General features: G+C 45.9%; 1 protein-coding gene across 1 annotated transcript in view; it reads right to left on the minus strand.

The window, feature by feature from the left end:
- Nucleotides 1–23,547, minus strand: part of LOC119461587 (E3 UFM1-protein ligase 1-like) — a 42,379-nt gene extending 18,832 nt beyond the window's left edge. The window contains exons 1-9 of the mRNA XM_049673240.1: nucleotides 23,402–23,547; nucleotides 22,794–22,939; nucleotides 20,545–20,671; nucleotides 18,885–18,999; nucleotides 15,481–15,611; nucleotides 10,536–10,594; nucleotides 9,662–9,808; nucleotides 8,422–8,597; nucleotides 4,596–4,781 (exon numbers count right to left, since the gene is read on the minus strand). Of these exons, the coding sequence (XP_049529197.1) occupies nucleotides 4,596–4,781; nucleotides 8,422–8,597; nucleotides 9,662–9,808; nucleotides 10,536–10,594; nucleotides 15,481–15,611; nucleotides 18,885–18,999; nucleotides 20,545–20,671; nucleotides 22,794–22,939; nucleotides 23,402–23,478 (1,164 nt within the window). The 5' untranslated portion in view covers nucleotides 23,479–23,547. The remainder of the gene's footprint in view (nucleotides 1–4,595; nucleotides 4,782–8,421; nucleotides 8,598–9,661; nucleotides 9,809–10,535; nucleotides 10,595–15,480; nucleotides 15,612–18,884; nucleotides 19,000–20,544; nucleotides 20,672–22,793; nucleotides 22,940–23,401) is intronic.
- Nucleotides 23,548–24,314: the final 767 nt, after the last annotated feature.

The raw sequence follows: 24,314 nt of genomic DNA on the forward strand, positions 1-24,314 counted from the left end.
ACAGGACAATATTAGAATAGGGAGAGCGACCTAAGGGTAGGGTAGGGGACAGGCCGCAAAGGCTTCTACACCCGAAGATAGCCCAATGCACTGCGCTTTAGGCTTAAAAGTAAGGTCTACACTTCCATGACCATTCACACAATGACATTCATTGTCGGATTAATGCTTAGTGGTCTGTTTAGTGATACAGCATAAATTTAAGCTCTGGGGTTTCATGTGCCAAAGCTACGATTCGATTATGAGGCATGCTGTAGTGGGGGACATCGTATTAATTTTGACCACCTCGGGTTCAATACATGGTACACTGCGTTCTTGTATTGTGCCCTCATGAGAATGTGGATGCCACGGCCGGGATTGAACCCACGACCTTCGCACAATTTGTCAAGGTCACTGTAGAGGTTGTATGAACTGTTACACCAGTCTTGGTAGTGCTATAGAACAGAGTGAAGTCATTGCAAACTGCGTGAAATCTGAACTTTTTACCTTCTCTTTTGGCAATACTATGCAGATAGCAATGTGTGATTTCAAGAACACTTGCATCTGTTAAATTTTTGGTTTGGAGAAAGTGATCATTTTTACTGAATTCTAAACCCTTCTCTGCAAAAAAAAAAAAAACTGCGTGATACTACAGCAGCTCATTGGCAATTTTGACACTTACTAAGCTGAAAATCTAATTTGTGCTCTATACTGAAATGAAGCCAGGGCACAGGTCAAAGGTTCAACTAGGAAAATGAATGATATGGTTGATAGCAGCTGCATCGGTTGCAGTATATCAGAAGCCTGCACTATGTAAGACAATGCACACACTTTACCCATCGGCAGCGTTGCAGCAACCACAGATGAAGATGCTATGTCGACTGTGGTGCAGCTGCTATACAAAAAGCAAACACTTTGAATAAAAAAAATGCTGGATGATAAGTTCACAGCATGCAATAGGCCAGTTTTTGGTGGGTCATGGGTCATATTTGCGAGGCACAAGAGCGTAGCCAGGATTCAGAAAACTTGTAGACAATTACAAAGACTTGGCAAGTGCTGTATTGCTGGTACGGAGCAAATGAATGAAGTGACACGCGTGCACAGCATGTTCAGAATCAAACCAAAACGGCGGGGGGTGCCCACTGTGCATGCCATTTGAAACACATTTATTTAGGGATCACAGTTTTTTGATGATTAAAATGACTTTAGCAGTTCTTGCACAACTTGTGATTTGTCAGAGGGTTCTATGAGCATGACATGTACAGCTTGTCTGCCTCGCATTATGTTTATATACCAAAAAGAGAATGAATAAAACAAAGGAGGTGGACAGGTCAGAACCTGGTGCATGAGGTAAATACTTGCTTGGCACTTTCTTCTTCTAAAGTACTCGCCCTGAAATTGCACGAAATTTGCACTGAGCGCAAATTTTCCCTACAGTATTAGTCACATATGCTGCTATTACAGAACATGCAGAAAGCAAGACAGTCGAAGGAACCGGGGTTCACTGGGAGCCTTAACGTTCAAACTGACCAAGTTTTCATTTTCATATGGTGACCTGTGTTGATTCAATCGTACATGTTTGAAAGAATATGCTTAGGGATGCGCCAATATTTGAAAATTCTGAATATTTTCGATTATATTTTCAATATCCATATTCGATTCAAATACTAGGTATTTGACAATTTTTAATATTCGATTCGATACGAATATTTGAAACAATTTGAATATATTGTTGGCTGTGTGGGTGCAAACATGGTTCTTAGTGTTTCTATTTAATTTAGAAATATGTGTCTGATTTTGTGCCTAATTTTTTGATGACTTCATGCTGCTGGCAAAATTTCGCCTTTCAAGAGGGCTCACCCACTGAACGCCTAAGCCCTGCGGGAAAGCCAGCCTCTCAGTAGCAAGGGGCACGTGTTTTTGGACTGCGAGGGTGCACTTATAGTGCGAAAAAAGGGGATGGGGGCGACTGCACAATAGAATCCAGCTGCAATAAGAATGGGCTGATCCTCAGCAGCAATGCCAGTCCACGCGACCTCCCTAGCAAATATTCCAGCTCCCCGCTGCATGCCCATATCACGCCTCCGCGCAGCGTATCGCATGCTTGCTACATGTCAGGATAGAGCGCTGGCCATTCCGCTTCCGCAATATGTGCCCTATCGAAACCCGGGACTTGTAGTACAGATCTCACAGGCGATGGGCGTTGCGCGATGGGAATTAACACGATGACGGTGCGCATAGCAGTATGCTAAAAGGCGCTATTCTAAACAAGTGCCGAATGCATTCAGCATGCTTACTTGTAGTTATAATCAGAAAATTTTTTTTCATGCAATCGAAGGTGACGGCCATGCCATACACAGCCGCCGCCGAAGTAAAACCGCCCCCCCGCCCCCCCCTCCCGATATCTAGCGCACGATGGAAGACGGTTCGCCACTTCCCCGTTTTCCTCCCTTGCGCGCGAGATTGAGCCACCATCATCGGCGCACCCTCGCAGGCTTTCACTTGCACATACACCATATGGTGTGAGGCAATGATGTTATCACATTTAGACCTTATACAGAACATCACGGCAACACCAATGCCGACGGGGTAAATGCACCTGCAGTGTCCATATAATTGATATCGCGATAAAATTTCAGAGACTCAACTGTAGTTGACATCTACATAATGTGAAGCGTTGCGCGATTCATTGCGAGACGAGCAAGAGGCGCTGACGCGCGTCGCGCTAGTGAGGCTTCAGCAGCTCAAGATGCGTATTGTTGTTATCCTATTGCATAGGAGAAGGGAAACCGAAATGAAATAGAACTGGTGGATGCCGGTGGAGCAAAACGTGGCGCTCACATCCCACTGCCTGCAGCAGGGAACGGCGGTGCGCTTGGGTGATCACCTACTAAAAGCGTGTAGTATGCTATGAACGGCACTACACCCCACGTGCTGTAAAACAGATAAGTGAAGATGCTTATCGCAACAGGGTTGGCGGCGATAGCTGTGAATGCAACGTACAACAACTCGGGAAATGATTTGCTGGTACCGGAATAAGAAACTGAGTGCGTGCCGGCATTTTTACGAGAGACGGGCAGGCGAGTATTGCGGTGAAGCTGCTGCAGCGGGCAACTAATGTTCTCGATCGTCTGAGCCTCGTGCATTTTAATGTTTACATAGGATCTAGCGGCCGGAAAATGTATCATACAATCACAGTTTGGCAATGTACTGAATGCTGGTGCCGAAAGATCATTTTCCGGGAATGTATGAACAGGGGAAAAATAAGCATAACTTTTCTGGGTCATTTTTTTGTGTTCTCGATTGCAAACGTTAACGCCAGGAAATCGTACGCAACGGGATCGTATCAACGAGGTTCTACTGTACATGGCGCCTTAATGGGTTAATGTAACTCCTAAACAATTAAACAGGCAGGCACTCTCCAATGGGTGTCCACTAATGCTACATGGAAATATATGAGCGCTCCTTCTTTCGGAGATGTATGTGAACGCAGCATTTGAGTAACTGATTGCCCTATCCTATTGTATGATACTGATCATATTATTACAGTACATGCGCCCGTATCAGCAGTAGAAAAGTAATGGACGTATTGAATCAGGGAGAAGTGGAGAAAAAATTTGTTAGCCCTTCTCCTACCGGGAAGGAGATGGGATTAACGTGGGATCCGCTGCCGGCTGCTATAACCGAGCCTGGGCTTGGGCTGCCTTGAATGCAGGTTCTGCATGGCAAGTGCGAGCCTGCTCCTGGCGACGCTGATGGCGTTTCTCGTCGAAAGCAGCCTGTTCCACCGCTGACCAAACAATGCCAGGCTTTCCCATCAGTTTGCCAAGTGTGCACTGAAAAGGAGACCCGGCGCAACGTGCGCGAGGCCCTTCCCTTCCCTTGCCTTTCCCCCAGCGCATGCCTGCTCCTGATTGGGTGCTCCCATCACGTGTTACGGGTGCACGCCTCATGTTTTTCACCAGCGGTCTATTATTAGCCTTTCCCGCCGTTTTCCTTGACTTGCGTGAGACGGGTTTTTTGCGGTCACACCTACAACGGCACCAACACCTGTGAGGCAATACAAGCTCCGCTTGAATACGCTGACTACCCTTTCTTGTGTCTGCCTTCAAGCCCATCGAACAAACTCTGTTGCTTTTGAGCCATAATATTATAAATTTTGTGAACATTTGTTGGTCTTGAATTGGTCATTCGTGTTATTAACGACTGGAGCACATTTCAAGTGGTTGTTAGAAAAGACGTTTAGTTTGTTCAGGGGGCTTAGCATGTCTGTCTTTCAGTGGTTTCTTTTCGTCCCAATTATACAAGTCCTTGCTCATAGGCCCTATCTTATAGTTCAGGCCACAGAATGTGCAGGTGCATACGCCAGGTGCTTTTTTAGAATTCGGAGCTTTTAAATTATTGCATGCAGCATATAGCGCAATTTGGAGAGTTCAGGTGGATTACCGGACATTGCTTGCACAACAAATTGCAATGTACAGGTAGTTCACTAAAACAACTAACTAATTAGCTTTTGTCATATGACTTTACTTCCAAGCAGTTCTCACTCAAAATTGTCTGCAGCTGATTTCACGGTAGCCGTGTGAAAGGGGTAGCAGTTGCATGCAGCATCCCCTTACCAGTTCGGCCTTGGCGGTCATGAGTGGGTCAAAGGAGTGCACGCAGCTGTCAACAAAGGCATCGCTGACGATGATGGTGTCCAGCAGCTGCTGCACCGACTGGCTCACATTCCGTGGTCGCGACTTGAGCACCGACTGAACAATGCCCGACACATCCTCGGCACTGAACACCGAAGGCAGCAGGGGCTGTGGGAGAAAAGTGAAGGTCACAGCAGGCTTTGACAGTGTCTTCTAATGCACCACAACACAAATTCCTGCCACTGCTTCGAAAAGGAGAGAGAGAGAGAGACGTCATACACAGATTCGCCGAGACTGACCAATCTTACGTGTGGGAGGGGGTACTGTTCAGCGTCATAGGTAGTTGAACCACTGAAAGCAGCATACCAAGTTCAAACCTGTTCCAAACAATACACTTGTACACAGATGCTGCCAGTTTGGAAGCCTGATTGCAGGCTCACAACATACTGTCGCTTTCGATTCTCCACTTTTGATGGTGATTAAAGGAGTATTGACAAGGCATTGTTTACTTTTCACTTTTTGTGTTAAACGAAGGTCCTGGACACCTAAACCTCAGAAAAATACCGGAAAGTCTCAACGCAGACTGAATAAACTACTATAATAGCTTTCTATGAATCAGTTTCGGTTTTGGTTCTCAGGAGCTGTGTATGCCACAATACAGGAGACAGCAAGGTGGGAGCAGGACATATCGATGTCTTGGCACTCGTTCTGACTTGCTTTGTCATCTGTGATGCTGCTACTTGTAACGTGACTAAATGTAGCAGCATGACAGCATGAACTGCAGCGAGTGCCCGAACGTCGTCGTGTCCTGCTCCCACGTGACCGAAGCGCTTCCTGTGTCGTGACATATAGAGCTCCTGGGAGCTGAAATTGAAACTGGTTTGTAGAAAAGCTATCATACCTAAATATTTAGGCTATGCTGAGGCCTGCTGGTATTTTTTTCTAGGGTTTAAAATAGGGGTATGCGGATACCTGAATCTCTGATTTAGGATCGAATAGTAAATGTTTGAATAATTCAATTTGTGAATCGAGTGCATCTAGCATTCGATTTCTCGATCATACGGTTTTTGAAATACAGTGAAACCTCAATATAACGAACTTCAGTTTAACAAAATTTGCGACGTAACAAACTATTTTATTTCCCAATCTTAGTTCCATTGAAACCCATGTATTTTTTCTGCGGTTTAACGAAGCACTTTCGTGACACGACTTCGATATAACGAAGTTTTTGGCCATTTCAAGCATCTACTTTGAGCCTGTATGGCTGGTAAATCTAGCAAAAAACTATAATAATGTCGGCCGAGGAAAAAGTTATTCGCAAGCGTATTTCCCCATGAAAAGTTCGAGCAACAATACCGCCATCGAAGCGCTTGCGCCGGGACGCAGTATGCAGGAAAACAGCACGGCCGCGGCAGCTAGAAGTGCTCAGAGAAACACCAGAGCTAACGATTCGTTTAGCGCAAAGGGGGTGGGGAAGGGGCGAGCGTACGGTAACGTGATCAAGCATGCGCTAGAGGTGGGAAGAAGACTTTCCCTATCCACCTTTTCCCCAAACGACTCCTCTCCTCAACCCTTGCTGTAGCTGCACATGGCTGTCCATATGCAGGCCGCACGCCATATCTTAAGGTAATTTTCAACAAGCGCAAAGGACGAGCCGAGATGGTCGGTGCCTTCATGCGCATTTTATTACCGCACATCTAGTGTTAGCGGTCGTGTCATCTCAAGTGGCCGAGGCACGGTGCAAAGCCTTCGCTTGCATTGCGACAGCAACTATGCTTGAGCCCACATGACATCGATAAAGCTATGAACCTTACTTCATGCAGTTGTGTTTTCGCTATCGCCGTCAATGCTCCATCTTTCTGGCAGAAGCTTTTTTTTCAGAACGAATAGCTTCTAGCACTTTTGTTTTATAATTTTAAGTGCTACAGTGCAGTCCACTTATAACGATATCGAGAAGAACGAGAAATACGATTGTTATAACCGATCATCGCTATATCTGGACTGCCAAAAAAAAAAACGCCGAATATACCTTTGCAGTCCCAAAACCGAAACTGCCACTTGTGATACAAAAATCGACGTTGTTGAAAGTAGGCCATGAAAAATAAAACTTTTATTTATACCTCTAAATAGCGTCTCAATCGTTAGTCACGCTGAAATAGAAATCTGCACTTGCTTTCGCGGAAGTTTTGGATTCATAACCGCCGGTTGCATCGCGTCCATCTGCTGGGCGAACACTGGCGGCTATAATTTTGCATGTATGAATTCAATGAGCGACTCGATCGTCGACGTTGCACTTTGGTTGAACCTCAGGGTCAGTTCAAAGACAGTCCATTGTCCATCTCGTCGTCATTGCTGCTGCTGTCGTCGCCTCCGTCGCACAACACCGCCGTTTGTCGCGACAACGATCGCCCCGTCGGACATCTCTTCGTAGAACGAGGCAGCACTATTTGCACTCGGAAGCTCCTCCATCGAAGCACCACCCGGCCATTACATCCTCAGTAGAGACGTGCTCCCAGAGTTTGATAATATAGTTTTAGATAAGGGGGATGCAAGCATTAGGGCCCCTAATCTAAAACTCTAATGTCAGTGGCTTCCACCATGTTAGTTTCACCCATGGGAGTTTCGTCTTGGCGCACAAAGCCAGCCTTTTTCTTTGATCGACATGGCCACTGCTTTTAGGCTTCATGATCCTGGTGCTCCCGGTTTTCATAATCGTCGATATCATCGACTGCCTGAGCTCGTACTTCTTCCGAGTCTTGCGAAGTCAGTTTCGTCTCAAAGGGCGCATCTCCCACACCTTCCACGGTGCGATTCCACACTCGTTGAGAGAGCATGCGGCAGGGAGCGCAGGCACCCCTCGCCAGAGGAGGCGTTGCCCTCGCTTATTGCCTTTCTTCCCCCCCTCCTCCCACGACCGCCCGTGACGCGGGCGCGAAGCAGCTGGCGCCATCTTGTGCATGCTGCACCAACTTGCGGTGCTCTCCGTGGCTTTCGCAATCGGCGCGCGGGCGGGATGCGCTGCGCAGTAATGGCGGCAGATACGAATTCGCGTAGGCAAACTTTTCGCCCCGTCTCGGTTAAGGGCAATTTAGGAATGCAATTTTCATGATTTTTCTGCGTGAAAAACACCGCCCAGAAGCAAAATGTCAATCGTTATATCCGAGATGCGGTGAATAACATATCGTTATATATGTTTTTTTTTCTCATAGCCCTAACGCATAAGTTGATACTCTTAGCTCGACTCATCGTTATAACCGATATATCGTTATATGTGGTATCGTTATATGTGGTCTGCACTGTATTTGATGACGGCTGCGAGAACGTGATCAGCCATGGTATTTAAGATTTACAGCGCCGTGTGGTGGAAAATGCTAATCTCAGTTCCGTGAGCCACGCCGATACATTGCTCTCGGCACGATCTGTACCGCGAGTGCTGGCGCTCATAACCACGAAATCCTGGCCCGACCTTCTTGCGATTTGTTTATAAATGATTACTGACGCGATACTATCCACCAGGAATGTTCTGTGAGCTTGTGGAATTATTTTCACTGCTGAAACTTTAAAACTTCAAATGAACAAAATTCGCGATTTAACAAAGTTTTTCGCTGCAAGTACACTTCGTTATATCGAGGTTTCCCTGCATTCGGTACATTCGGTGAATGACCCACTCGTAGTCAGTGCTTGACGCGTGCAGTGATGCCTTTGGGTGGAACTTTGAGTGATGCCTTTATCCTGTGATAGGCTGCAAGGCTGATGCTGACAACGATGCAAGAGGCTTTAAATGAAACGGGAGGACGCAAGCACTCACCGCGACATCCACCCAGGAGCCTGTGGCGGCAGCCTCGTCAATGGCAGCTTCAACCTGTGCCAGCAGCATCTGTCCAATGCAGATTGTCTTGAGGAACACGAGTGGCTCGTCCTTGAAGTGTCGACGGATGTAGGCCTTGGGGTCTGGGATTCCCAGCCTCGTCATGGCATCATACTCTGCACAGAAGAGTGCAGCAACCTATTGCAGCAATCATAATGAATTTCATCGGTCAGAGCGTGTACCGTTTTTTTTTCTTGACCTATATTGTTTGAAAACATAAATACATAATCAATGCATCCTGCCAGTACTGTGAGTCAAAGCATGGACGAGAACAAAGCAACCTGACAGGTTGCCTTGTCAACCAACAGGCAATCATGTCGTCGTTGGCAAAGAAATAAGCAATGACAAAATCATCAGGCTAATGATAAATCATCATGATAATTTTGCTAAATCGGATGGTGCACACATTGCCACAGAACATGCACCCATGCTGGCGGTAACTTGCAAAATAGATGCCTTTGACACAATGCGCGTGCTGACGATGTCATCATGACGTCGTCGCCACGTGCCGGCTCACAGACTTCTAGAATTTCTGTGCCACAAAACCGCATGTTTCATGGATATTTGTAAATTTCATGACAACAAATTTTTTCCACAACATTTTCCAAGCTTTTGCCAATTTCGCTTGCGGTGTTGGTTCCAGCAACGTGGACATGAGTAGTCGTGTTGGTCGTGCCATCCTGTAATGTTGATAGTGCACAAAACTATTACGGCTATGATGACTTCTGTGCTACTTGTTACTGGTGAAAAAGGCACTGGCAGCAGCACAATCACTAGTGTATACTGGCTGTTTTCTTTTTGTTTGACGGGAAGAGAATGAAACGCAAAAACGTTTCAGATGCGTTGCAGTTGAGCAAACTGAAAGAGCCTGCCGCTACCAGCACTGTTACTTCCACATCATAGATATTCCGTAGACTGCTATACTCATAGAAAGAATCTAAAAGTCTCTAATATATATCCACTCTGATGACGGACAATGAATGTGACAGCCACACTCATTGCGAACTATTTGGAGCGATGCCTTCCTTTGGCAGGTGAGGCCCCAGGGAGGCCAGAACTGTGCCAAGTTGCTGCTGTAACAAGAGCTTTATAGCGCTAAATAGTGTGCTAATGCAACGAGTTGAAAGTGCCGTTAGAAATGCACTCCGCATTTCAAACTGCGCGAAGGAATCTTCCTCACCAAGAAACCCGTTCTGTCGGTAGCAGGCGTCCACCCAGTTGGCCTGCGAGCGGGAGTACAGGTCCGGGACGTACGAGGCACGCTCTGACCGGCCTCCAACCAGAGTGCCCGCCAGACGACCTTCCTTTAGCAGCTCTTCAATCATGCCTGCAGCACAAGCAACGGGGACAAGTCTCAAAAACGGCCCTTCAAACAACTGACTCACGACTTGTTGCCGAGTTTTTCATGAGAATTAAGTGGTAGTCAGCTGAGAATGAATCTGTCACTTTCTACCACTTTAAACTCTTTCGTAATTTAAACTTCTACAATGAAAAAATAACATCCTACAAAGGCACTGATACATTTTGTTGTATCATGATTTATTATGTCGTTATTTTTTTAATGTTTTTTTTTGTTGATAATTGTCGTGATGGTATATTTGACTATGTCTACCACCTTCGAGGTGCTCTTTGTGCTACAGTTAAACCTGGATATAACGAAATTGACAAATTCCCGAAAAACTTCGTTATAAAGAGGATTTCGTTATATGCAAGTTCGGCACGAAAATTCGAAAAAAAAAAAAAAAACGCTTACCACAATTACTCGATTCTAACGCGTCCTCGATTGTAATGCGCACAAGTTTTCCGTTTTCGTCGAAGCACTCATCCTTGGAATGTCACACCAGGTACTGGATGCGTGGACGCGTGTCGTTTCGCGCAAGCGCGAGGCATCGGAAACGAAAAGCGAGCATCACGATGGCGTCGTATCGTCAGTATAGTGTTACAGTAGAAGCCCGCTGTATGTATGGTATGTATGAAACAAAGCATAGTATTTCATCTGCCATTCCAGCTACTGAACATGAAACATCATCAACAAAATAAAAAGGTGCACTCACCGTACAGCAACTTGTCTGGAAAGTTGAATGCACTCACTAGGCTGCTCAAGGTCACAGGCCTGTACGGTGCATGATCAGAAAGGAAAGAAGGGGATCTGTTAGGAACAAGCTCAGACTATGAAAATGTGTCTGCTTCTTAAAATTAAGACAGTGAAAGTGTCATTTCCTTTTGGAAGAACATAGCATATGAGACAGGAGCTACATGTGTGGGTGGCTCGACAGAACACGAAATGTGCAAAGCACAAGCCGTAATTTGCACATTCTAGAATACAGTCAACTTCCATTGATTCGACCCCGACAAGACCGATGAAATTGATCGAATTATCCGGTGGGTCGAATTAAACAAAATGTAAAAAAGAAAGCCAAAACACGCCCTGATTTATATGGCAGTTATTTGCCCTATTCCAACATGCCCTCAAATCAAGCACGTGCCTTCTTTTTATCTGTACAAAGTACAAAACTAACATATAAATGTCACTAGAGCTTCGAAGTAGAAATGTAATTGGCACTCAATTTTTGATAAGACAAATGGGCCAGAATCTATGATAGGTTGCACAAGGGCAGCAGTTTTTTTGAACTCGGCTTCGCCGCAGTACAGCGGTGTCATGCGGCAAAGCATACGAACGCTGCAAATGCAGCTTTGGTTTTGTATCCAATTGCACCGCACAGGCTATTTGGGCCCAATTTTCTTGGCGAAGACAAACAAAAAAATTTTAGGATCGACATAACGAAAATATTGGCCCACAGAAATGCATGAGCGCTGGCCGGGCCCTTCAGTTCGGATTGAATCAACCAAAAAATCGAATTAACCGGAGTCAACTTAACGGAAGTGTGTTGTATTTACATAAAGTACAATAAATTCATAGCAGACTAGCATAATCAACTTACCTCACAGTGCTTATTGTGGCATCTATTGCCAGCAGTGCAAGACAATTGCCCTGAGCGGCTAATAGGCACAATTAATTGTACTAGTGACATGCAATTTCTAAGTTTGCTTCGAGCATGGGTTGTGCTGCTTAGCAGTGGATAGTTTGCTACAGACCACCTTATCAACAAATCACAGACATTTTTAATCTTGTAATGAGGCAGTGGTCATTTATTTTTTCTGTGTTTGCCATGAATGGCACCACTCACCATGATTAGGTGGCAAATTGCTTAATGACCTGTTATTTTTATCCTTTTCCCCATGCCTTAATATAGTAAAACCTTTTTTTTATGTCACAATTTCTGTTATTTCTGTAAAAATCTGTAGTATACCAGTTCTGACTGTCTGCAATAAAAAAAAGAAAGAAAAGAAAGCATATGGCGGCTTAGGAAATACTGCAGAAAGAACTGCAGCTGGTAATTGCATTGTGGAAAACTATTATTAGCCACAAGACATTTCACTGTACATTCTGGGCACACATTTTCCTAAACTGGTGCTACCCGGAGGATTGCTAGCCATAGGATATCTAACAGGAATGCTTCGCAAGCTGGCTGGCTTTAGCAGCATAATCACGGGTACTCCAACAATGAAGTTAAATAATGAATAATGCAATAATGAAGTTTATTAGATTATTATATCCATCAAGGCAGTTGTTATTACAGTCGAACTAACTTATAACGATACCAGTTTTGACAATATATTGGATATAACAATGAGCAGCCAAAGCACCGTCAACTTCATAATGGGCTCTATGGTAAAATAAACAGCTTAGTACAGTGCTCCCATGCCGCGTTATTGGTTATAACAATTTCGTCTGGCTATGGGGTGTGTGATCCGAAAGGAAAAAGAACAGAAAGTCCTCGAACCACCCCTGAAAAAAAAAAGAAAAGAAAACCAAGCCCTTTTATCACACCAGCCTTTGTGGTGTGACAAAAGTGACCTCCGTGGTGTGACCATGCGTAGCCCCCCCCCCTCCCCCTGCAGGGCACACCTTTGTTGCATTTCGACGAAAAATTAAAAAATACCAACAGGAGCTGCTTTGCCACACCCTTATTTCTACAACGCACCCCACACCTTCGTTGCATCTCTTTCCTGTCTCCCTTCCACCTCCTCACCGATGACGGCGGAGGGGAGACTGGAGAGGCGCACAAAGGTGGGGGTGGCAAACCGGTTCGAGTTCATTTCTTTTTTCTTTTCCAGGATTTCGGATTCCTTTTCTTTTTGCCACAGACACCCAATAGCCAGACTTAGCTGTTATAGCCAATAATGCAGCATAAGAACATTGCAGTAAGTGGTTTATTTTACCATAGAACACAAACAAAAATTCAGGGTGGTTTAATTGCTTACTGTTATATTCGAATAATGTTAAAAATGGTAATGCTATAAGTGAGTTCGACTGTGGTTCTTTCTGCCTAAATACATTTTTAGAATTTTCGTACCCTCCGATTTTTTTTGTAATTTGGTTATAACAATTATCTGCTATAGCAATGGGATTTTCTTGGCACTTGAATATTGTTATAGGGGGTTCGAATTTATCGAATGTACAGTAAAACCTCGATAATTCGAAGGTCGCCGGACCGCGAAAATTCTTCGAATTAAGCGGATTTTCGAATTAACCGAAATGAATAATAAAAAAAAGAAAACAAGCAAGAACTTGCCGCAAAAAGAAATCACCTTTATTTGCCATGTCCGATAAAAATTACTCAATGTAATCACCGACGCGGGATTACTTGGCGCGCTGGTTCGCCGCCCCTAGTGCCATGCTCTCCAGCTGGCTCAAAAAACGTAGCATACAAATATCACCCGCACTGCACTCAACAAAGTTGCGGACGATGTTCACGGAATCGATAACTGCCGCGAAAGCGGGCGTGGTGGTGCTTGACTCCAAAAATTTGGAACTCCTGGATATTCCGGACTTCAAAAATGCACCGTCAGGGTTCCCATTGAGTTCATGCATTTTCGCACCCAATTTTTCGGACGAATTGAGACCCCAAAGTTCGATTTTGCGGACTAAATCGCTCTTTCCGAGCCGCGCTACCCAATCTTGGAGGCCGCCATGTTGGATTTTGCACTGGCTTGGATTCCAGTGGCTCGCTGTACAGCCTCCAAGATTGGAACGCGCGCTATCAATAGAGAGCTCGTGCAATCCTCCAGTTTCGGAGGCCATGCCCGCTCTTCCTTGGCTGACAAAACGCTCCAGAGTACTGCTCTTTTTCTTTTTTCTTAGTAATATGTGCTCAGCACTATCGTTGTAACCATTTATTGTGGGATGTTTTTTTTATTGCGACAGCAATTATATGGACACTTCAAGCGGATTTTCGCCGTCGGCGTCGCCGCCCTGAGGTTCCATACAAAGTCTAAGGGCGATAAAATCATCGCCCCGCGCCCGCCGTATGTGCGAGAGACAGCGCGCGGGGGACGCGCGCTTTCATGGAGAGCGAACGCACGGCAGAGCGTAAATGCGACTTCCTCCCTCGTGCGAAAGGCCGTGGGGGCATGGGAGTGAGGGGGGCGCGACTTCTACTCTTCTAACAACTGCGTACTTAGCGCCGGAGCGGTTTCTCGCGCGCACCGTATTGAAAGCGATCTCCAGACGCTCTGACCTGTTGCACGGCCCTGATAGCAATTATATGGACACTTCAAGCGGATTTTCGCCGTCGGCGTCGCCGCCCTGAGGTTCCATACAAAGTCCAAGGGCGATAAAATCATCGCCCCGCGCCCGCCGTATGTGCGAGAGACAGCGCGCGGGGGACGCGCGCTTTCATGGAGAGCGAACGCACGGCAGAGCGTAAACGCGACTTCCTCCCTCGTGCGAAAGGCCGTGGGGGCATGGGAGTGAGGGGGGCGCGACTTCTACTCTTCTAACAACTGCGTACTTAGCGCCGGAGCGGTTTCTCGCGCGCACCGTATTGAAAGCGATCTCCAGACGGCTCTGACCTGTTGCACGGCCGCTGGATAAAAAAAACCTTTTTTTTTATCCAGCGGCCGTGCCTGTTGCATGCGCTGTGCTCTCGCCGCTCAGTTTCCGTTGAAGCGATAGACTGCACGAACCTTCGCTCGCTGCGGCGGCCACGCTCGTTCGTGCGCGCTGACACCACGCTTGTTAATTCAGTGAGTTTTTTTTTCTCTCTCTCTCAAGTTTCGGTTGCTATTTTGAACGTGGCGTGTACACTGAGCAGGTGTCTCGGAGACCCATGTCTCAGTGATCGGCGCTACTTCCTGTACCTTCGCGAGAGCTAAGCGGTGCGAAGCTAGTTTCTTGGATCTCCATGGCGAACTCCGTTGGCGGAGATCGCCAACGCGGTGACGTTCGTGTCGACTGTACACGGAGACGACATCATTGCTGCGCAAATCCAAGCAAGTCGATCCCCTCCAAGCGTAGTATGAGGCAGGGCATTATTAGAGTTTTTTTTTAAGCTGCACTAATAACTTTTTTTTCGGCCGAACGAGTTTTCCGGACTATTTTTCTGTCCCCACGAGCTTGGAAAATCGGTTGGCGACTGTAGCCCTAACCTAACCGCCGCACGTTGCTACTAGCCGGAAACTTCAAATTATCCGAATAGAGCCGCGCGGGCCATTCAAATTATCCGGTAGAATTTGCATTGAGAATGACGGGACCACTCAAATTCTTCGAATTAACCGAAATTTTGAATTAACCGAGTTCGAATTATCGAGGTTTTACTGTATGTCTGTCAGTGTGAATGATTAACTAACAGAAATAAAGATATTCTCTCAGTCATCTCTGCTGTGTTTGACAATCCACTCACTGCAAGTATTCCCTAACACACCTCGTACAGACTAACGTCGTTATTATGAAGTTTCATTTTACACGAAAACACTTTCATTATACCTGATATTACTTAGCAGCATACATTCATTACATTCTCAAATCAGCACGAAACACTTTCGATTTACTTTTTTATACACATAATTAATTAAAACTTACTGTAAATTATTAATGAGGTTCGACCACATGCTATTTTCAGTGATATGGTGGTTCGGCAAATAACAAGTGTTCACCTGATGGCCGCTGAGAGCGCACCCCGGACACGGTACTTGTGCCGAGTGAGGTAGGCATCGGTGAAGATGTGCCGGCTGTCATGCGGATCAGCCTGGCCTTGAATCACCGTTCCCAGTCGCGAGTGGATCACCTGAACAGCGTAAGGAACAGTCATCGCCAATGTCAGTTATGTCAGATGTGGATCTACGGCATTGTTGTGATTTCTTGAAACCTGTCTCAAGTTTCTGCTGTCTTGCCTTTTTGATTTATTGCTTTGCAAGCTTTCTACTCAGAGAGACACAGAAAAAAAGATCACTCTATTCTGTTCTCTTAAACGCAGCACTAAGGCATGGCATGGCAGGAGAAATAAACAGTATTGAAAGAAGGAAGAGTGGCACTGGAAAGTCCCATCGCCAACGCGTGTCTTGGGGCCAGAAGAAGATCGGCACACTAGCAAGCGCTGTCGCCATCTCGTGTCGCGCGGCCAGTTCGACGATCTAGCTGAGCGATTGTTGCTGCCGCTGTGCTTCTGACTTCATTTCGCGCTGACTTGCAGTTTGGCCATGGCGGTGTGTCCAAGACCTACACGCACGCCACTTCAACTTCGATATTACTGGCAGGGCATGTAAATTATGTCAGCAAATACGTTCGCTTGTACCCCAATTGCCAATGTCGCAAATTGGCTCCTCATCCAGCCACTCCGTTGCAGCCACTTCCACGCCCGGTCCGCCCCTTTGACCGTGTCGGGATTGATTTATATGGTCCTCTCCCTCATACCGCTGCTGGCAACCATTGGGTCATAGTCGCGGTCGATCACCTGATGTGCTATGTGGAAACCGCTGCCCTCCCAGCGGTCACAGCCCACGTCGTCACAGCCCATGTTGTCACTCCCTTCATCCTCCATCACCACGTTCTACGCCATGGCGCTCCTTGTGAGCTCTTAAGTGACTGAGGGCGCGCATTTCTTTTTGAAGCATTGAAATCTCTCCTTCATCGATGCAACATTATAGACCGCAGCACCACCGCCTTTCACCCCCAAACAAATGGTCTGACGGAATGGTTTAACCGTACTCTTGGCGACATACTGTCCATTTATGTCGCTATGTCGCCTTTAACGCGGAGCTAGGCTCCGAAACTGAGATAGGTTATTTTTTGGTAGTTTGCACTCATTCTGAATTTGGTGTTTGAGTTCGAGTGAACATTTTTGGCTGAGTTATGGTTTTAGTGTTGTGCGCCTTGTGCCTATACCGTCTCTGTATATATTAAATCCTTGTTTGCTGTGCTGCCAGTCGTCTCTCCTCCATCGCGAGTAGCGCATGTACGCAACTCTCTGCCTCCCAAGCAACATTATTAACATTCCCAAAAATATTATTCTTGTTTAGCACTGCCCTTTTATACTTCCATGTGTGCTCAGTTGGCAGAACACAAGCCTTAGTTTCGGATTCTGCAATCACTGCAACACCTGGTGTAGGGAACTAGCCTAGCAGCCCTTTGATTGCTTTCTGTTGCCATGCGATAGGACATGTCAATGCAACACAACAAAGTTTGTAGTCGTGTCGTGGTAAGAAGGTTAATCATGCTCCTTGAGCAGCTTTGTGGTTTTGAGAAAAGAAATGCATGGCTATGAATGTGGTCTAGGGGTGCATAAAGAGTTTGTTAAATTCAGTGTTGTGTTCAACTGAAGTTCAGAAAATTAAGGCTTGATCGTAGGGGTACCACACTTTCTTGGTCTATATTTTGCAAATTACTACTTGTTTACAAATTAAAATTTCATGCAGTGCAGACTTTCATGGATGCAGACTAAGTACCTAAGACAACTTCTTTGACAAGGCTTGAAGCGGTTATGGAAAACCCTCACTTCTAGTCTGTGCTTTGAGGAGAAAAACAAAGTCCAAATCACCCAATACCTTTTTCACCATGGCAATACACCCAGTGAAACACCCAGCAAGGCCAGCTCTTAACCCTTTGAAGGTTTTTGCCGTATCTGTACGGCGGCGGTTTTCTGTCCCGCAAGGTCTTTGCCGTACGGGTACGGTTTCGATCCTCCAGTTGAAATTTAGCGCCATAATGACGATGCATGCTCACCGGGAGGTGCTGCCACCTTTTAGGACTTACAAGAAGCGTTTGACATTTGTGCTACCTTCTTGCGGAGATAAACAGAACTGATTTCTAGTTTCAGAAATCAGTCGCGCAGACTGCGGCAACACCCCTTTCGCGGTTTCGCCACGTGATCGCAACGGAGGCGCGCGAAACGTGATTTTTCTCTTTGTCTGCACTCCCTTGAAGGGGCAGCGGAAGTTGATTTCTACCTTTATTGGCGCTGCTCTTAGCTTGTTTATCACCGTCGCTCACGAGGTATTCTCGCTCTCTGCGGCAACGCGCTTTCGGTTCCGCCGCGTGATTGCAACGGAGGTGCGCGAAACCTGAGTTTTCTCTCTGTCGGCACTGTCTTGCAGTGGCGCTGAAGTTGATTTCTATCTTGATTGGTCCTGTCTTAGCTTGTTTATCAGCGCCACTCACGAGGTATTCTCGCTCTCTGCGGCAACGCGCTTACGCGGTTTCGGTTGCGCCGCGTGATTGCAACGGAGGCGTGCCAAACGTGAGTTTTCTCTCTGTCGGCACTCTCTTGCAGGGGCGGCAGAAGTTGATTTCTATCTTGATTGGCGCTGTCTTAGCTTGTTTATCAGCGCTGATCACGAGGTATTCTCGCTCTCTGAGGCAACGCGCTTACGCGGTTTCGGTTCCGCGGAATGATCGCAACGAAGGCGCGTGAAACGCGAGTTTTCTCTTTGTCGGCACTCTCTTGCAGATGCGGCGGAAGCTGATTTCTACCTTGATTGGCGCTGCTCTTAGCTTGTTTATCACCGCCGCTCACGAGGTATTCTCGCTCTCCTTGTTTACTGAGTTTCCGTGGAGTTCTTCAGATGCACGGCAAAGCGGCGCCGCACGCAGAGAAGATGTCATGTGTGTGCCAACACAACTCGTCTCCCCAAGAGGAGAACAGACACACGTTTTTGGTGTGCAGACTGCGATAAGGCGCTGTGCGTAGAACCGTTCTTCAAGGAATAACACACTCTGAAATAGTATTGAACATTTGAAGTTCTGAGTGATGCCGACATCAAAATACTGTTTCTAATTTTTTTTCACTATTTATTCCCGACTTTATACATTTTGTACATTCAATATCCGCAATAAAGTAATTTGACCATCTGGGAAAGTTTTTTTCAAAATAATTCGACCTTCAAAGGGTTAAAAGGCCTCAGCTCAGGGTAGGCAACAAATTAAGTAAACTTCATCCTTGCAGACTATTTACCGAGTGTTGGTTAAAGACCAGGGAATACAGTACACAGGAAAGTGCGACAACTTCTATGTGCGGACTCTCTGCATAAGCCCAAATGGAGAAACAAGCTGAAAAATGACATACGTCTTCGAGGAAGTCTGGTGGCAGGTCGTACTGCTTGGTAATCTCCCCAAACGTAATGTGGCCTGCTTGCTGAAGCTTCTCATTGATGTCTTCGGCCAGTGAGTCAAGGTAGGACCTGTGATGTCACAGCAGTTGAAGACAATTGATAGTAGAGAAGAAAGATGCAACACGCAAGGAAAAGAAATAGTAAAGCCACACTGAGCACATGCAGAATGCAAGGCCAGCCTTGTGAGAAACGGAACTTTGCTATTTCGTAACATTAGCATGCAATGATACCACACGCAAAGAGGGTTTAGTGAGGAAAGCACTGCGACACTATTCGAGGCAATGACTGTTTGTTTAGTAAAAATTTACAGCATCGACTGACTTGCTGATTCCAAACAAAAAGTGGCGCTGCCTTTTGCTTCATGTAGCCTTGCTTCAGTCCAGAAGGTGTCGGTGTATATTCAATGCCATTGTTTAAACAGGCCCTCGATTTTTGGGGGTGTCTAGGCCTAATGAAAAACATGTTTCAGCAGACCACCGTGAAGGGGTGCCCTAACTCAATTCAGAGCTTTCTGCTGTTTTAATTTTGCCTTCTGGTTTTTTAAAACCTCTCGGCATTTGAAAACCACGAGCTTGCAATACTATTTGCATTTGCATTTACAAGTAATGAGAATAGCAAAGTAGCAAGAAAAAGACCAGAATGTTGCTGATGGACATAACGCTAAGGTCAGTTGGCTTGCTGTTTACTGTTCTTTGCAAAGATGCACAGTGGGTGTGCATGTTAACAAAATGAAGATACTAGCAGTAATTTTTCAGTTATGCCCACCGAGAAAGCCAAGTGTTTACTATCACATCTTTAATCAGTACGCAAACATGAGACAGCTTCAGGCTGTTCTGAAGATGACCTTCATGGAAGCTTCATAATTAAATTTGCTCAACTTTCACAGAGAACACAGCACTACTGGGGATTCAGCTCGATTTTGCCCAACATTCAGGAAGTTAGTACTGTAAATATTTGGTACTCATAGTGCCACCCTTCTGCACCGATGCACCAAAACACTTCTTTCATTTTTTAAATAGATGAGCGGTGGTGTAAATATATGTAAAAATCGTTAATTTGAATCACAAGACCAACAAAATATGTCAAGTTTTCCTACAGTGAAATAAAAAAAAAACTGCCAGAAACAAGTACTACTGTGAAAGCGAAAATGCCTGGTATGCTCGAAGTTTAGTACTTTGTCAAAAGACTGAGTGATTCTTGTCTGCCTTTTTAAAAACTAATTTACATGGGAATGACAATTCTCACAGTTCCACCGTGCACTTCGTAGTAGGTACAGCACTGGATGCTTATAGTGAGCACAATTTAAGGACACCACGGACACCCACAAACTCTGTTACAGATTGATTTGAGATTGGTGCCCCATTAACGAAATTAGCAGACCAGAACGCACATCCTGAGCTAATTAGTAACAGTTCTGTTTACTAAATGCGCTCCTTGCATCACTACCACACTATGTGACAGTGCCATCTGTAGAACATTTCAATACTGAAGTGTTCAAGATTTCAAAAGCAGCAGTGGAAACTTCTTTATGTAGATGTCCTCTAGGGAACTCTGCTCCACAAAACTTGACAACTGGAATCCGTTGCTACAGCTATTGTTACCGTAGTGGCTCACCTGTCAATCAGCTGTCCCAGAACAATTTGAAGGCTGTGCTCAGTCCGAACCAGGTCAGCACACCTCGCCTCAACGTGACAGAGGTCGACGTTGAGAATGTGGGCCAGGTCAACCATGTTGATACGGCCTGCACACCAAACAACAGTGCATTACACTTGGGAAGAAAAACTGCACCTAAAGTGCACACTACACATGCACTGCTTGTGACAAGCTAGACTAGTTCTCTATGTATGCCATTAGGCGTACAGCAGTTTTTTCACTGCTTTGAGTTTTATCTCTAATTGACTGTTTAAGGTCAACGTGGATTTCATAAGGTCTTTTAGATATGACCACATGCAAGCCAATAAATAATGATGCCAAGGGAAGCATAAGGAAAATGAACTCTTTTTTTGAACTGAATGTCATAAGGGGTAAGTAAAAGGGAAATGAAAGCAGGCAAAAATACAGCCTGCCACAGGTAGGAGCTAAACTCTTCCACATTACAGATGCAGACTCTACCACTGAGTTAGCACCCAGTGGCCATCCTCCCACACGCTTTATTGGGCATTTGTGTATGTATACAAGAATACCCCTGGGAGTGTTAGCTAGCACTGCTCACGGCCATGGCAATAGATGTTCCTCATCTGCTGGCTATAACAATCAGGCTACTCAAGCCCTGGGAAAGTGTTAGCCCTGGAAGTGTACAAATCAAGCCTCTTGTTTCCCTATTTTTCTTGCTCTTTAGACATGACCTTCGCGTGATTTTTTGTCTCTTAGGCAAGAACCTTTCGCACTTCTGCAACCTATCCCCAATCACAGACATTGCATTGCATCTTTTTCAATTCCCACACCATGCTTATACATCAGCAAAAACAGCATGTGAGGAACCCACTGGCACATTTGACTGGTCGTTCCTGTCCTCTGGTTCAATGTTGGCATATACACTGAGCCCGTCGATTGTTTTGAATGTTACCTTAGTTTTCACTTCTTGGTCACAGGTCACGAAGACCATACAATCAATACATCTTTATGCACACCTGCTGGCAGAACTCTAGCATTTAATGCCTCGGCTTTCCCACAGGCCATTTGACTATGGAATGACTCATGAGAGGACAACTTGCCACAGGACATGCCCTTTTAATGCCTTCTAACGACAAAAAATCCAGCTTTTTTGGAGCAGCGCAGCGCATAATATTGCAATTTGATATGCTTGTATTTACTCACCCCCTCATATTTGTTTGTTTCCAAGACACAATACTCTTGCCTAGAGTTCCTCATTAAGGTTGGCCTCCACTGAATTTACTTTATGTGATTGAAGCAAGACGCTGCAATGCAGTTTAACATCAAAGCAGCAATCATAAACATCATCAAGATGTTTATGATTGCTGCTTTTCCGTTTAAGAGACATGATTAGAGCATTCAGAACATAGAACCTGTGTCTTACAAATGCGCCCCTGATACAGTAAAAAGAATGTAGATAGCGCTTTAAAGTGAAGCTTCCTTTGTGATCCTACCAGACTTTCCTGACTGTGGCTGCTGCTGTCTAGTCAAATTGCTCACCCTTTAAAAAGAAAAGAAAAGCATTCACGTGCCCGATGGTAGTATAGAACCTCAGTTCTCTAGCAAAATGGCCTGATCCTCTAACCATAATTGCATGTTTACTTCTTTCGTGCCAACACCAGCTAGTACTTTGAGATGATCGCCGCATGTGTCACATTGCAAGCACGGGTGCATGACAGCACATGTGCACACGGCACTTTCCTTTACACCAAAGAGGGAGAAACGAAATGGGCAAACTTACTGCATTTGATTTACCACTTCATGAAAGCTTTGCTTTATATAGATCCCAATATGTGCATTCGTTCTGCATAATTGTTTTTTTTGAGTGAAACGCTAGCTTATGCATTTAGTTGAGGGCGGAATGTGTCATTAATTCAAACTGTGCTAGTGATTGCAAGCACACACTTGGAAATTCGTGCAAGGCATTAAGCGAGAACATTAATGTAAAACATTGACACTGACACGCAACCTAAAAAAATATATATATATATATTTCCGATGCGTCTGCTATTTCAATGAGCGTGCCAGCGCGTTGGAGAATTTCGATAATGGCTGGCAAAGCGAGACTGTAGCAGAGCAGAATCTAAGTCGAGGGTGCTTGAACATAACCGTGTACAGTAACGCTCGATTTGCATCTCGTTCCATCCCGATTGACGCAAGCACGCTCGAGGATTCTCATGTGGGAGGGTCATCATTCATGCATCGCTCACCTCCTGCCACTGTAAGCTCGTCGAGAATCTCCTTCTGAAGGTGCTTGGGAGTGATGTACTCCTTGCCATCGTTGGTGAAGACGACGTCGATCAGCTTCAGCTCAATCAGTTTCTTCACTATTTCGATGCAGTTCCTCTCCGACAGCCTGCGTGGAGGAATCGACAAGTGTGAAGGAATTGGCAAGTGCGCAGGAATTGACAAGTCAGCGGGGCGAGTGCAGTGGGACCGTGCAAACGTATTCCTGCGTCAATATTGCGCTGACAGCACCGATTAGGCTATCAGCTGAGTGAACCATATGTCGGCTGCTTCCGTCGCGTGAAACGAAACTCCTTCGGAGTGCGAACCACGCCTATATTTTCGGATATACACACCAGTCAAGAATAACAGGCCACAAAGGCGACAATCAATAATTAACGTAGATGTAGCAGTGAAGCTGCAGTTGCCGCAGCGCAAGGAAAGAGGAAATGCAAACCGAGAACTTGAGTCGTGCGGCCTCACGCGATGCCAGACCAGAGAGCAAGAAGCTGTGTCACAAAGAACACTGAATGAAACTGCATTTTACTAAAATGTTCAAGATCTCAGAATCGCGGGCGATTGGAGTCGGCACCTTTGCACGGTCGTGCTCAGCTGGGCTCGCTGAAAATCAGCTGCAAGCCGCTTCACTTCTTCCCAGTCGGTCGCCATGTTGGCCAATGTGGAAGCTGAGGCTGCCGCGATGTCGATCAGCTTACGTGTAGTGACCTTTAAGGAAACCGAAACCGAAAGAGAGCCTTGCTTTTTGCACGAGCTCAGTAGGTCGTGGTTTTTAGCGACTGGCGAAAACAGAACTTGCGAAAATTCGAAAAACGAAAATTGCGAGCCATGTTTTGTGGCGACAACGCCAACAACAAATCGCACCGATGCGCACTGGGGTTCCCCGGAGCCGCGATGATTAGTGGAACGGCGCATTAAGATGTCCCGGTGCGCACTGGTGCGACATGCCGAATTCTTCATCATTTAGTATCGTTCGATGATAAAACTTTCGCTGTGGTTACAACAAAAGGCAACGACAGAATGACGGTGTCCATCACCACGCGGTCCCGACGTTCTCGTACGTAGCACTGGTTGAAAAAAAAAAAAAAATCTACGAGGGACGATGGACAACATATTCCGCGAGTCAACCACATACGCATTCTTGGGCTCCTAATCATAGCCACCGGTCCAAAGCCGGTAGACTAATCCTAAACGCAGCTATAATGTCTCCCTATCTCGAGCACGCGGTTACCCTACCGAGCGAGATTAGAGACAGCTACAAAACCTCACCCTTTTCCAGAAACGTCCACCCACAACACAACGTGGGTATAGGCGCCGGGCCCGCGCCCGCGCGATTCTTGACCGCACCGATGCGGATCGTGAGACCACCGCATTTGTGGACGCGGCCCAGTACGGCAACACATCGACTTTCGCGATAGCAGTCGTGGACGGCAACGGAACGTGACGATCATCCGCATCGGTTAAAACGACCACCAGCTCTAAAGCAG

Source organism: Dermacentor silvarum, chromosome 8 (assembly GCF_013339745.2).
Source record: "Dermacentor silvarum isolate Dsil-2018 chromosome 8, BIME_Dsil_1.4, whole genome shotgun sequence".
Classification (NCBI taxonomy): Eukaryota; Metazoa; Arthropoda; class Arachnida; order Ixodida; family Ixodidae; genus Dermacentor; species Dermacentor silvarum.